This window comes from Lolium rigidum, chromosome 5 (genome assembly GCF_022539505.1).
Source record: "Lolium rigidum isolate FL_2022 chromosome 5, APGP_CSIRO_Lrig_0.1, whole genome shotgun sequence".
Taxonomy (NCBI): domain Eukaryota; kingdom Viridiplantae; phylum Streptophyta; class Magnoliopsida; order Poales; family Poaceae; genus Lolium; species Lolium rigidum.
In genome coordinates, this window is record NC_061512.1 from 41,258,133 (window position 1) to 41,271,183 (window position 13,051).

The 13,051-nt window shown below is 48.7% G+C and overlaps 2 protein-coding genes across 2 annotated transcripts in view; one reads left to right on the forward strand and one right to left on the reverse strand.

Moving 5' to 3' along the window:
• Positions 1–4,945, reverse strand: part of LOC124653909 (disease resistance protein RGA2-like) — a 29,582-nt gene extending 24,637 nt beyond the window's left edge. The window contains exons 1-2 of the mRNA XM_047192968.1: positions 2,260–4,945; positions 15–529 (exon numbers count right to left, since the gene is read on the reverse strand). Coding sequence (XP_047048924.1) covers positions 15–529; positions 2,260–4,598 — 2,854 coding nt within the window. The 5' untranslated portion in view covers positions 4,599–4,945. The remainder of the gene's footprint in view (positions 1–14; positions 530–2,259) is intronic.
• Positions 4,946–9,602: 4,657 nt separating this feature from the next.
• LOC124655886 (wall-associated receptor kinase 2-like) lies at positions 9,603–12,177 on the forward strand. The gene is made up of 3 exons (XM_047194715.1): positions 9,603–10,518; positions 10,740–10,922; positions 11,006–12,177. Exons 1-3 carry the CDS (start codon positions 9,603–9,605, stop codon positions 12,175–12,177), a joined length of 2,271 nt encoding a protein of 756 aa, XP_047050671.1.
• The last annotated feature ends 874 nt before the right edge of the window (positions 12,178–13,051 follow it).

Here is a 13,051-nt window from a genome sequence, read left to right on the forward strand (position 1 = left end):
GGCAACGACACTCCCTTTCAGCGAAGTTAAATATGGACAGCCCATGACAAATATGTTAGTCAAGTTAGATGATTTGGACTCGACGCCCTGACTGGATATCTTGCCAATCATAGGAAGTTTGGTCAGCCAAACATCTTGTATGCTAAAATAGCCTAGGCTTGCAGGAAGAATAGGTAATTCCCTCAGATTTTGGCATCCACTAACTTGCAAAGTATGAAGACTTTGTGGTAACAGCAGCTCCGTGGAAGTACTACTGGACACGCCAGATGATCGACCAATCTGCCGTAGCTTAGGAAGTTCGAATAACACTAGATTCTTCAGCAATACTAACTCGCCAAGAGAGGGAAGGTATTCCCAATTTATGCAGCGAATCAACGTGAATGATACCAGGTTTTTGACAGAGCGGTTCTCAATCCAAGATGGAATTGTGGGACCCTCATAACCCCGAATTAACAATTTCCTAATATTAACATGTGGCTCAAGGTGGTCAAGAACCAAGTCATCTGTCATGATTTGATCAGGTGTCGACCTGTTATGGTGCTGCTAGAGGGATGGCGCGAGAGGGCCGGCCGGGGGCCTTGCCCACGGCCGGTGGCAAGAGGGAAGGGATTTCCTTCTTAATTCTTGCTTCATTAGATTGATACATCTCCTCTCCTTATATAGAGAGGTTTACTTGACTCCCAAGCAAGGCTTACTTGACCCCTAAGCAAACCATAAGACTAACGGGCCCAGACCCATGACGTACTCTAACACTACACCCCACTCGGACACGCAGCTCGTCCTCGAGCTGCAACCTAAACAAACCATGACTCGACGCAACACAAACCTAACACCTAAAAACGAGCCTTTTACATCTCGGCTTGTTTTATTACTCTCAACCTGAAATGGACTGGGACGCTTTATTGTTGACCCCCGAACATAAAGTGGACACCGTCCGCTCGTCGGACGTGCACCCGTACAGCCACCCGGATCCCATGGAAACCAGCGGGACAAAAGGAGCCCGCGCGGCGGCCGGCGGCGGAATGCAGTGGTGCTACGCGGTGCGCTCCGTCGGTGACACCATGCCTTCTCCCCGCCGAATGACCGTCGATGGTGCGGACTTTCGAGGTCGCTGCCCGCGGAAAACAAGCATGTCCGCCGCCCGTGGGGAAACCGTACGCCCAAGATCCTCGACGCAGCGGACGAGATCGAGGTCCGTTGCGCAATGAAGCGCAACTTGAAGGAGCTGCAGCTGCAGATCATGCATCTCCCGCACACGCCGACGCACAAGGAGGCCGCGCGCAGCAGCTTGCAGCATCACCGCCGCCGACACGTGGCGGATAGCGATCAAAGCCGGAAGCGGTGACGACGACGGAGGAAAACAGACCTGGTGGAAGGGCATCCCGGGCGGTGTCGATGTAGAGCCCGGGGCCAAGGTCGCTCCCACACCGCCGAAAGGCGGTGGACGGCGTCGGTGGCGGGCAGCAGCCGCCGCCGCGGTGTTGGTGGTGACGGCAGCAGTCGCCGCTGTTGCGCTTGCCCACCGAACGACAGGGGACAACGTCGGTGAGGACAGCAGCCGCAGCGGTGGCGTTAGGCGGCGGCGGCTCGCCGCCGTTGCCGTAGCGTCCCGGTGGGGAAGAAGGCGGCCGGACTGTCGGAGAAGTGGGACCCCCGGCGCCGAGGTATGGCCCGACCCGGAGATGATGGACAGCGGCAGCGGGGACCGCAGCGAGCCCGACGTCGGGTGGCGGCGACAACAAGAAGCAGCGTCGGCTGCCACGGCAGCAGCGGCGGCCGCGGCGGCCCGTAGGGATCGGCCGAGAAGAGGCGGATCTCCCGGACAGCGGTGGTGAGATCGCGGATGGCCGTCGAGAGCTCTTGCTGCGAGAGGAGGGGGCGGCACCGGCGACATCCGCCGGGGCGCCGCGACGCCCGTGGAGGGCGGCGGCAGGGGCGCGGCGGCGGAGGAGGCCGGCGGCGTCTCGGAGGCGGCGGCGGTGGTGGCGATGGGCTGGCTCGAAGACATGATCGTAGAGGTCTCTGATACCAAATGTTATGGTGCTGCTAGAGGGATGGCGCGAGAGGGCCGGCCGGGGGCCTTGCCCACGGCCGGTGGCAAGAGGGAAGGGATTTCCTTCTTAATTCTTGCTTCATTAGATTGATACATCTCCTCTCCTTATATAGAGAGGTTTACTTGACTCCCAAGCAAGGCTTACTTGACCCCTAAGCAAACCATAAGACTAACGGGTCCAGACCCATGACGTACTCTAACACGACCACTCTAAATACAACGAGTTGAGGAGCTCTTTCTCCTTCAACTTGGCATCCTTAGCTTCTTCGTAATTCTTAACATTGTCAAGACCCCCCACAGACAATTCACGGAGATCTCTGAAGTTCCTGATTGCACTTATTTTGTTGCATATTTTTCCTCCTACCTGGTAGTCATGTAATTCTTGAAGAGAAGTGAGCCTGCTTATACAAAAATTTCCAAATCCATGCACTCCATAGGACACATACAGCAAACCTTCAAGGTCCCCTAAATATCTCACTTCATATGTTTTGGTCTCCAAACCAGAACCACATTGAAGTACCAGCAAGTGATACAGTTTCGCAACCCCACATATCGTGCCTGCTGATATCTTGTGCAAGTAGATATAGCGAAGATGTTTTAAGTTGCCAAGCTTGTCAGCAAGACAGAATGTGTTCCAAAGTTCTGAATGCAATAGACGCAATGATTTTGAGCTCTCGATAACCATTTCAAGTGCACCAGCTATATCATTTTCAACCTGGCGACGGTTTCTATAAATGCTGAGAATGATAATAGTGCGTATGTTCTTAAAATGGGAGATTTTCTTGACCTCGTCAGCAGAGAAACTGTGAATATTGACAATGCATAGGTGTCGCAATGTATCCTTCTCGTAATTGAGCTGAAAAGGATCATCTATTCTTGCACATTCACCAGTTGACACATTCCTTGCTAATTCATGCATCAAGTCATGCATTACATAATGTTCAAACTGTTCCCATCCAATGGCTACGGATTTCAGATCAAAGAATGATTTTCTAGTTAGCTGAGCCAAGAAGTGTTCTGCAGTATCCACCAAAGTTTGAGTGTCACTTGCAGGCTCTGAGATCAATCCTGAACCAATCCACAGTTGCACAAGTTCTTTCTTTTGAAATTCGTAGTCCTGAGGAAATATGCAACAATACCGAAAGCAAATCTGCAGCTTTGTCGGTAAGTGGTAGTAGCTTAATCTGAGAACCTTCATAATATCATCCTCAGTTCCTTTAAAATTTTCCAATCCTTGATCCAAGAATCTGCTCCAGTACTCAAGGCTCATATTACTTTGCAAATGCTCACCGACAACCTTTGTTACCAAAGGACATCCTCTCAGCTTTTTTGCAATTTGTTCTCCAGTTAACTTCAAATATACACTATCTCCTGGACCGAACCCGGAAAAGGCATGATGTGTGAAGAGCTCGAGATTTTTATCTTCTTCCAATCCTTGCAATGTCAGGCACTGATCTCCTTTGACTCCCATCACCTTTGCAGCCATGTCCGCTACAGATTGCATTCGGGTTGTCAACAAAATTTTGCTCCTGGTGTTCAATTTCCTCAGTGGAGCAAAAAACTTCTCCCATTCATCTCTTCTCTTATCTTCCCAAACGTCATCCAAAACTAGCAAAAAATTGATAGACTTGAGTTTCTCTATTAGATCTCTCTGTAGTGGTTCTAAATGATCAGCGCTTGGTTTTATGCCTGTAGCACATTCCAGTATTTTACTTGTCACCGATGTCGCGTCAAAGCTAATAGATACAGTAATCCAGATCACCTTAAAATGCTTCAGAACCTCCTCTTGTTCGCATATGCTCTGAGCCAAAGTAGTTTTCCCCATGCCACCATGACCAACCACTGAAATAATAGGAATACTCTTGGTCATTGTCACCCCTGTTTCACCCGATTCAACTGATGGGTTGGCCAGCCAACCAGCAATCTGTTCTTTCTCCTTTTCTCGTCCAACAAAAATGGTTGCACTTAATGTGGAACCAGTCTGGCGACTATTGTCAACAAGCTTCTGCACTTGCTGCTGACTACTGGCAGAAGAACCTCCGCTGAGATGGTCTGTGAGGTTGAGGAAACTGACAACACCTGCAGCAGCCTTGTCTAAACCATCCACAGATTTCATCAGTCTCTTGAAACTGTCACTGTGATTATTTTTCCTGAAAAAAGGGCCACTCTTAACAGACTTGACAAACTTGTGCTTCATCTTACCGAAAGGAGAACCCCAGTCGCTAACCCTTTGGTGCTTGGCCTTCTCTTCGAGCCCGTAGTATTCAAGCTCGTCGATGGCGTCCTCCGCCGCCTGGACTGCATCCCTAAGCTGCCAAAGCCATGCATCTAGAGCGCTGCTCTGCCCCCTGACATGTTCCGGGCTGACGACATCCAACACCGCCTGGATCTGCGGCATGGCCCGCAGTAGCCGATTCTTCACCTCATCCATGTCTTTGGATTTGAAGTATTCATCGATGTAGCCGAAAGCCTTGTTGATCAAGAAGGATATAGCCGGCGTTGCCACAGACTTCCCTGCAAAAACGAGTGCCGCAGAGGCAGCCATGTCTGTGGATGGATTCTTCTTTCGTGTGTGCTCGTGGGAAAGGAGAGCTAGCAATGAACAAATGATGAATTTTGCAAACCCTGGATCTGGAGTAGTTGCTATGTGGTGTGGAGAGGGGAAAAATGCTGATATGTACCATGAAAATTGACCCTTTGATGAGTCCTAGTCATAAGCCAAGTCGTTGCTAACAACAAGGTGGCCAAACTTCAAACGGAAGTTTCCATGGTCTCCATCAATCCACAATGCAGGGCCTGTAATGCGCCAGCAATACAGGATAAACCAGATGTATACCATGAAGATTGACCCTTTCTTTCCAACTTTGAAGCAAAACATATGAGCCAACTCCAAATCTCCAACAAAATCTGACTTTTCTGATGTTCACCTGTGCTGCCAAGTTGGGGCCAATCATGGCCCGGCTGATCTACATCATCCCTGATGGGCAAAAGTCGTCATGTCTGGACGATGACCCTGTCAGTGATTGGAGACGAATGGTTTAACCTGTAGCAGTGTCTACACATAACTAAAATTTCACATACTAATGCAACTGTCAATACAACATGAAACTATATCAATATTCAAACCTGAATGCACTAACCATAAAAAAAAGTTTCTTCACATCCCTGAGCAATAACCAAATTGGCTGATGGCCTGGACTGGAGCAGCCGGGCACATGTCAATACTACTTGCCTGGCCAACAGCGTGCTCCAGGCCGCCCGTCCATGCCCACCAGGCGTGCCCGCCGGCTTGTCCACCGCCAGGTGCGCAGATCAATGCCCTCCAGCCAACGCCTCGACCTCTGGCTCGTTTGCCGATGTGTCTTGCAGCAAGCTCTGCGTGCCTCCGCCGTCATGTACAGTCTGCTCAGTTCTGACCCTGTGAGGCTGATCTGCTCTGGAGATCGGAACGGAAGAGGTTGGGGATTCCCTTCTTTTCTTCTGCTCAGTTCTGTTTTTTTTAGGGGAAAGTTTTTCTAGTTGATTCAGGGAAGCTGGTTGAGCATATGGGCTGGTGAGTTAAAGGATCAGTTGAGTTAATGGGCTTGTAAGTATGCTTATGGGCTATTTATCGAATACCATGCCAGATTGGCAGGTCACCAACCAAACAAATCTATCACAGGCTTGGCCTTATCAGGCAAAAAAAAGAACTCAGGCCCAGGCCCAGGCCAAGGTTGTTGCTTTACCCAGGAAGACATCTAAAGACATCTAAGAGCATCTCCACCGGCGGCCCGATAGCGGCCCCGATAGCAATTTGGGGGTCGGGGTGAAAATGGGCTCGCAACGACGCGCCCAAACGGCGCCGGTCAATTTTGGAGCCCAATAGAATCGGCGGCAACCCCGTGCCGGCCCCTTCGGCAAGGGCGCGAATCGGGTGCGCCGACGCCTCGCGGAACGACGGTTTTCGCGGATGGGGGTGCCTTGTCAGCGAGGGGACGCTGCGGTTCGCATCGGAAACGACGCGGGGAGGTTGGTCGTCGGTGTTAATGGCCTCCCGCACGGAAATAAAAACGGCGAGGGCGGCGACTGTCCACGCGGCGTCCACCTACCTTACCCACGCGCCATCAATGCGCGTCCGCCGCCTCCCTTAAAACCTCAGCGACGCGCACTTCCCTCGGTTCCCCACCGTCCAACCCTAGCCGCCGCCGTCCAAGCGCCGCGCAAATCTCCCACGCACCCCGCCGACGATGGCACACAACGACCAGGCCGGCAGCAGCGGCGGCGGCATGCGCTCAACGCAGCTGTCGTTCGACGAGGCCGACGTGCTATACTAGCACCGGATCCCCGTGCCAGTACATTTCAAGCTGCCGCACGGCTGGCACGTCTCCAACGGCGCTTCGCTGTGCCGCCGCGAGGAGCACAGATGCGGGCCCTCGCCACGGAACGGCCGGGCCTCGATGACGCCGGAGGAGAGGAGCCTGGCGGAGAACGCCCTCGAAAGCCCGCACTGGGAAGAGCGCTTCATTACCGAGCGCGCCGAAGAGGTCGCGCGGATGGACAATCCCTCCGGCGGCCGCTTCAACAACGCCGGTCGCCGTGCCTGGTGGTACGGGCGCGACATCGACCGCACGATTCGGGAGTACGGCTACCGTCCATGCGTCCGCGGGCAACAGGAGCCGGTCTACTTCCCCCAGGCGGCGACCAAGGCGCCGCCGCCTACCAAGCAGAGGGCGCCGGAACGGATCGCAGCGTCCGAAACCTCGCGCACGGGATCGTCCGCCGTCAGACGCACGCGCTCGGCCGCGCCCGCACCTCCTTACGGAGGCGTCGTCATCCGCGACGACACCAGGCGCGCCTCCTCTGCTCCTGTTCGTCGGACGACTGGGTCGGGCCGCCGCTCCCGCGTCAAGGAGGAGGACGCCTCACCACCACTTCCGCCGGCGAAGAAGACGTGGTGGGAGAAGGAGGTCGAGGCGCAGGCGGCCCTCCATGGCAACGGCGACGAGGAGGAGTTCCCCGGCCAGAACTTCATCCTCGGCCGCTCCGTCAACGAGGACTACCGCCACATCGCGATCGACCCACGGCAGGCGGCGGTGTGGTCCACTAGGGACCACGACGCCAACTTCGTCGACCTCGCCGGACCATCCGAGCTGCCGGCGCCAAAGGAGGAGAAGGCCGACGAGGAGGAGGCCGACGACGTCGACAGTTGGTCCTTCTCATCCAGCGGCGACGAACTCGACTTCAGGCCTTCGACTCCCCACACTGCTAGATGTTTATTTTTAGTTTTTTAGTTTGACATCGTGTTAAATTGGTACACATTTCGTTCACATTTCGTTCAAACTACGTATGAATATCGTGTCGCAAATTTATATTTAAATTTATAAATCTATCGGGGCCGCCTGTTTGGGGGCGCCGATGTGGGAACAGCGTCTCCAAATGGAGGATGCAGTGCCGACGCCCCCAAACGAAGGTGCCGGGACGCCTATTTGGGGGCTACCGGCTGAATCCTCAAACGTTTTCTTAAGCAAATGGTTACACGCGATCACCTAACAGTGATATAGAGAAAATCCTCACAAGTTCAGGAAAGCGTTTGATCCAAAATATATTTGCAGGACAGTACAGGTGTTAATACAATAGAGAAGTCAAAATGGATTTTTACCGTATCCTTTGACTTGAGAACGTATCACTTTGCTATCTTTGTAAGAGCCAAATAAGCCTTTTGTTCTCGAATACACACCACTGCGTCACCTCCTGTTTCTGCAAACAGACTCGGGGATCGAACGGATAAACGCTCGCTCGCTCAGGACAGTGCTGGACTGCTCCTGATTTTCCTGCATATTTGACAAACTGTTTTATGAATTGGCAACATCAAAATACTTTATCTATACTATGGTTGTGAACTAAGCGCATAGAATAAAAATCAACTGCAAGGAATAAGTCTTGCTGGTGGCCATAATACACACATTAGTGCGTACACAGCTTAAGATAATTCATCAATTAGGCAACACAACACAGTGTCACACGTGTGGGTTAGGCATAGCCTGGAACTTGCAGTATAAGAACATTTCTTCAGTCAGCAGCATCCTCTTACTTCAGAAACAAAATAATCGATCAGCTAATTCATTTTTGCTGTCTAAGTTACCAGGGTTTTTTATTAACTGTAGCTGTCAGAGATAGTTTGTTATTCCAGAGGGAAGTCTCAAGTCTCAATCTATGAATCAAGGACAGAAAGCTGTGTCCTTTGCGTTTCAGAAACAATTTAATCTAAGTGCACAAATCAACAAGCCAACTGAGTAACTTCTGGTTCTGTGGTTGTGTTTTTTATACTTATCCTGTTTTCAGTTGTGGGGACATCTTTGAACTTTCAATGGTTATGCAACACACACAAAAAAACAAGTCAAGGTCTCCTGGTTAATGCTGATCTCAGCTAAGCTAGTTCAGTAATGAATCTGGAAATCAGTAGTTAATCCATATAATATCCAGTCAATCAGCATTAGACCAGAAACTTTCTGAGATGGAATAACTGAGGTACACGCGCTCCCTTAGAACACATGCTCCAAATTTAATTCTTACTAAACCATCTGAGGACTGTGCCTGTTTGGACCTATATAATATGGTCTGGAACCAGGCCTGATACTCAGCATGCATATTCGACTTCTAAAATGATTGAAATCAGGCTCACACTCTGGAGCATGCCTGAAAGCAGTCCATTTTTCAGGCCAGGAGGTCTCACCATCGAACCTTCAGGGCTCTGTTCATGAATCCTGTGAACTGCGAATAAAGACAAACAGATTGAAAGGTCAAAATATTATTGGATTACAGACTAGTTATGAACTTCATACTGTTGCTGGCTAAGCTAATACCTACTTTTCAAGCTGACTGACTAGTGCTTCCATCTGGTTTGTTATCGCAGAAGAAAATTTCAAACTACACAGTATCTGACCAAGCAGATATGGCATGCATTCACATGTTGGATAGCAAAATTTTATTTTTTATGTGGGAGCATAAATTATGAGCTATACTTTAACTAGAATGTGAACAGATCTATAAGCTGCTGAAGACTTTTCCAGATTATAAGTGAATTAATCAGAGAAACCTGTAAGCGAACTAATAAAAATATCATGTACCTAGTGATATTCAACTTTGAACACTAAAACAATACAAGCTGATGGAAATTTCTCCAGATTATAAGCAACTACTATGGTATTACTTTCTTTCAATTTCCGAGAGACTTCTGGGTAATCGATACAAATGATTACGCAAACTAGTCAATTTTTGTTTCTTATTATATGCAACGCGTTTTCCAACTTTGAGCACATAAACAATACAAAATTCAGCTAAGTCTCCCAGTCAACGCTGATCTGACCCACGAAACAGGTAATAAAATTTATGAAAGTCAACTGTAAATAACCAAATAATATATCTGATGCATCAGTATCAGCCTTTTTTTTAGATCAACATCAGTATCAGCCTTTATCATCTGCAATAGACGAACTTGAGATAGCATTGGCCTTCAGTTAGCAAGTTAGAAAGACAGGTCCATAGGAAGTAGCTACGGAAGTCTCCAACCATGAAAGAAGCACCACTTCTGATGATTCTCATCACCTTCCAAGTGACGGCACTATCTGCAACCTCTTCCGGGCTCCCCATATCGTTGCCAGGATGTCCTGACAAGTGTGGCGACGTGTCAATCCCCTACCCCTTTGGCATCGGCAATGGCTGCGCCGCAGCTAGCATGAACAGATACTTCATCGTCAACTGTAACAGCACCTTCCAACCCCCAAGACCAATGGTCGGTGACCCTCCAGCGACAGCAGAGATCATGGACATATCCCTGGAGCACGCTGAGATGCGCGTTTACGGACCCATCAGCTACAACTGCTTCACGTCGAACACCACAGTGATGGACAACAACACCGGTGGCTTTGACTTGGTAGATACGCCGTTCATCCCCTCAACCACCCGCAACCGCTTCACGGTCATCGGCTGCAACACCATGGGGATCATTGGTGGCTACACACACAGCAACCCCGACCTGTACGTGGCCGGCTGCTACTCCTACTGTCAGGGCATCAACAGCACATCAAATGGTGCCCCATGCACTGGGAAGGGCTGCTGCGAAACCACCATCACCCCAAACCTCACCGACTACGCAGCGCTCTTAATCATCAACCAGAGCAGTGTATGGACATTCAACCCATGCTTCTACGCTATGCTTGCAGAGGTTGGATGGTACAGCTTCAGGCAGCAGGACCTTGTCGGGCGTCTTGGGTTCATCAAGGAGAGAGCCAAGAGAGGTGTGCCACTTGTCGCTGACTGGGCCATCAGAAATGGCTCCTGCCCAAAGGATGGAGCGAAGGCACCATTTGGATATGCATGTGTCAGTTCAAATAGCTATTGTGTGTATGCAATCAATGGCCCAGGGTACATGTGCAACTGTTCTGAAGGATACGAGGGCAATCCTTATCTCCCCAGAGGCTGTCAAGGTGAATAATGTACTCGTAAAGAATTTTTATTGATTTTGGAAATCATGATAAGCGACTGTCTGAAGAAACAACTCTATCCAACACATAAACTTCAACATTGCAAGCATATTCAGTAGATTTTCATTCCTTCTTAAATTTTTAGTTGGATTCATAGTATATTTTACATTTTGGCTTACTTAAGGCTTCCTGGTACTTCATATTAAATTTGAAATTATGTTCAGACATAGATGAGTGCAAGCTGCATAAGCAAAACCCCAATTATGAAGAATTATATCCATGCAAAAATGGGGTATGCCGCAACATACCAGGAGGCTATGTGTGCAAATGCGGGATAGGAAAAAGATCAGATGGCAAAAATTCTGGATGTCGACCTGTGCTGACCCAAGCTGAACAGGTGGTGATAGGTAAGGATGATACCCGATAACATAGTCAGTGTGCATTTCCATGCTTTTAATTGAGTTGAAATATCTCAAAAATCATGCTGCAGGTCTCAGTGTTTCTTCAGCTGTGGTGATAGCACTGATATGCATGTTGGCCATGAGATTTCAAAGAAGAAAGTACAGGAAGGAGAAGGATGCGTATTTTAGAAAAAATGGAGGTTTGAAATTATATGATGAAATGAGGTCAAGGCAAGTGGACACCATTCATATACTTACAGAGAAAGAGGTAAAGAAAGCCACAGAAAACTACAACAATGATCGAGTTATTGGCTGTGGTGGTCAAGGAATGGTTTATAGAGGAACTCTAGATCATGACAAAGAAGTTGCCATAAAGAAGTCCAAAGTAATCAACGACAACTGCAGAGAAGAATTTGTAAATGAGATAATAATACTGTCGCAGATCAACCATAGGAACATCGTGAGGTTACTCGGTTGCTGCTTGGAGGTAGATGTGCCTATGTTGGTATATGAGTTCATATCAAATGGCACCCTCTTTGAGTTCCTTCACAGCAGTGATTGCAAATCAGTAATCCCATTGGATCTTCGACTGAAGATTGCTACACAATCAGCAGAGGCCCTTGCTTACATTCATTCATCAACTTCTCGCACAATTCTGCATGGAGATGTCAAATCACTCAATATACTCTTGGATGATGAATACAATGCAAAAGTTGCAGATTTTGGAGCTTCTGCGCTGAAGCCTATAAATAAAGATGATTTCATCATGTTCATCCAAGGAACTCTTGGGTACCTTGACCCGGAGTCATTTGTCAGTCACCATCTTACTGACAAAAGTGATGTCTACAGTTTTGGGGTTGTTCTTCTAGAGCTACTAACAAGGAAGAAGCCTATATACATTGATAATCTTGATGAACAGAAAGCTCTATCTCATACCTTCGTATTGATGTTTCAGCAGAAGAAGCTCCGTGATATATTGGACGCTGATATAATAGAAGATGAGGTTATGTTGGTGCTCGAGAAACTAGCTGAACTTGCCATGCATTGTTTGAACCCAATAGGAGATGAGAGACCAACAATGAAAGAAGTAGCAGAGCGCTTACAGATGTTGAGCAGAATCCAGATGCAGCAAGTTGCCACACCAAATCCTATCAGGATGCATTACAGTTATGGAGAATTGTCAATGTCTATACCGTCTGGCGGGATGAAATACCAGAGCAGCGACACAGCCAAATTGGTCTTAGATGTAGATCGCCTATGATGATTATTATTTGCATCTCTCTTTGCCTGCAGATGTAATAGTGAGCATAGTTTCTTGTAAAATTGTAACACATCTTTCAAGATCACTATATTATCCTTTTACGCATATATGTTAGTTCATGGTCTCTAAGACAACTCTGTATGTGTGTGCACATAGTTGGTTGATATTCATCGGTTATGCCTATATATACAGCACAATGCACGTTTCTAGTGGAGTACAATTTCTTCAAAATCTATCAGCTTTATTTTATGGTTCAAATTAAAAATTACTAGTACATGTTGAGATCTACTTATTCACATTTATGATGTCTGACTTCGCATTACACATCCAATTAACAGGGTTACGGGTTACCATATTAGTCCCTATAAAAGGGGAAAACCTTGGGAATCCTCTGGTTAAACCGAGAAAGATTCTGATAAACAAACACCTGTGATTTAGCCAACCAGCTTGAATAATTTTCTTGCATGTTCCACACATTACGAAATGGCTAAGTATTACGGGTAACTGCAGCAAGGCAGCAGCCATGACCAAATGGACGCTACAGTAGGTGAGAAGAGATGATTTTACCGCAAATCTAGACAGAGCCCCGTGCGCAGGTGCATCATTCATCCATCTCGATCTCTTCTTCGCTCCTCCGCCTCGCCGATCCAGCCTAGGGCGGCAGATGGCCCCTTACCAATCCCGGTGGCACCGCGGTTGGGCAGCGCCGCCCGCTCGCCCTTCGACTTCGAGCCGTGAACCTCACGTCGCTGCTTCCGCAGCAGCAACCATCCCCCCTTAACGGGATCTGACGCCTTTGCCGCCGGCTGGAGCCGATCGAATGGCAGGACTGAGGCGTGGACGAGACTGTAACAGGACTGAGGCTAAGATCGTT

What these genes read in the sequence shown, in the direction of transcription:
- LOC124655886 (XM_047194715.1), top strand. Translation starts at nt 9,603, where the DNA reads ATGAAAGAAGCACCACTTCTGATGATTCTCATCACCTTCCAAGTGACG. An exon ending in TCTCCCCAGAGGCTGTCAAG is followed by an intron (nt 10,519 to 10,739) that starts GTGAATAATGTA and finishes AATTATGTTCAG; the next exon opens with ACATAGATGAGTGCAAGCTG. An exon ending in AGCTGAACAGGTGGTGATAG is followed by an intron (nt 10,923 to 11,005) that starts GTAAGGATGATA and finishes ATCATGCTGCAG; the next exon opens with GTCTCAGTGTTTCTTCAGCT.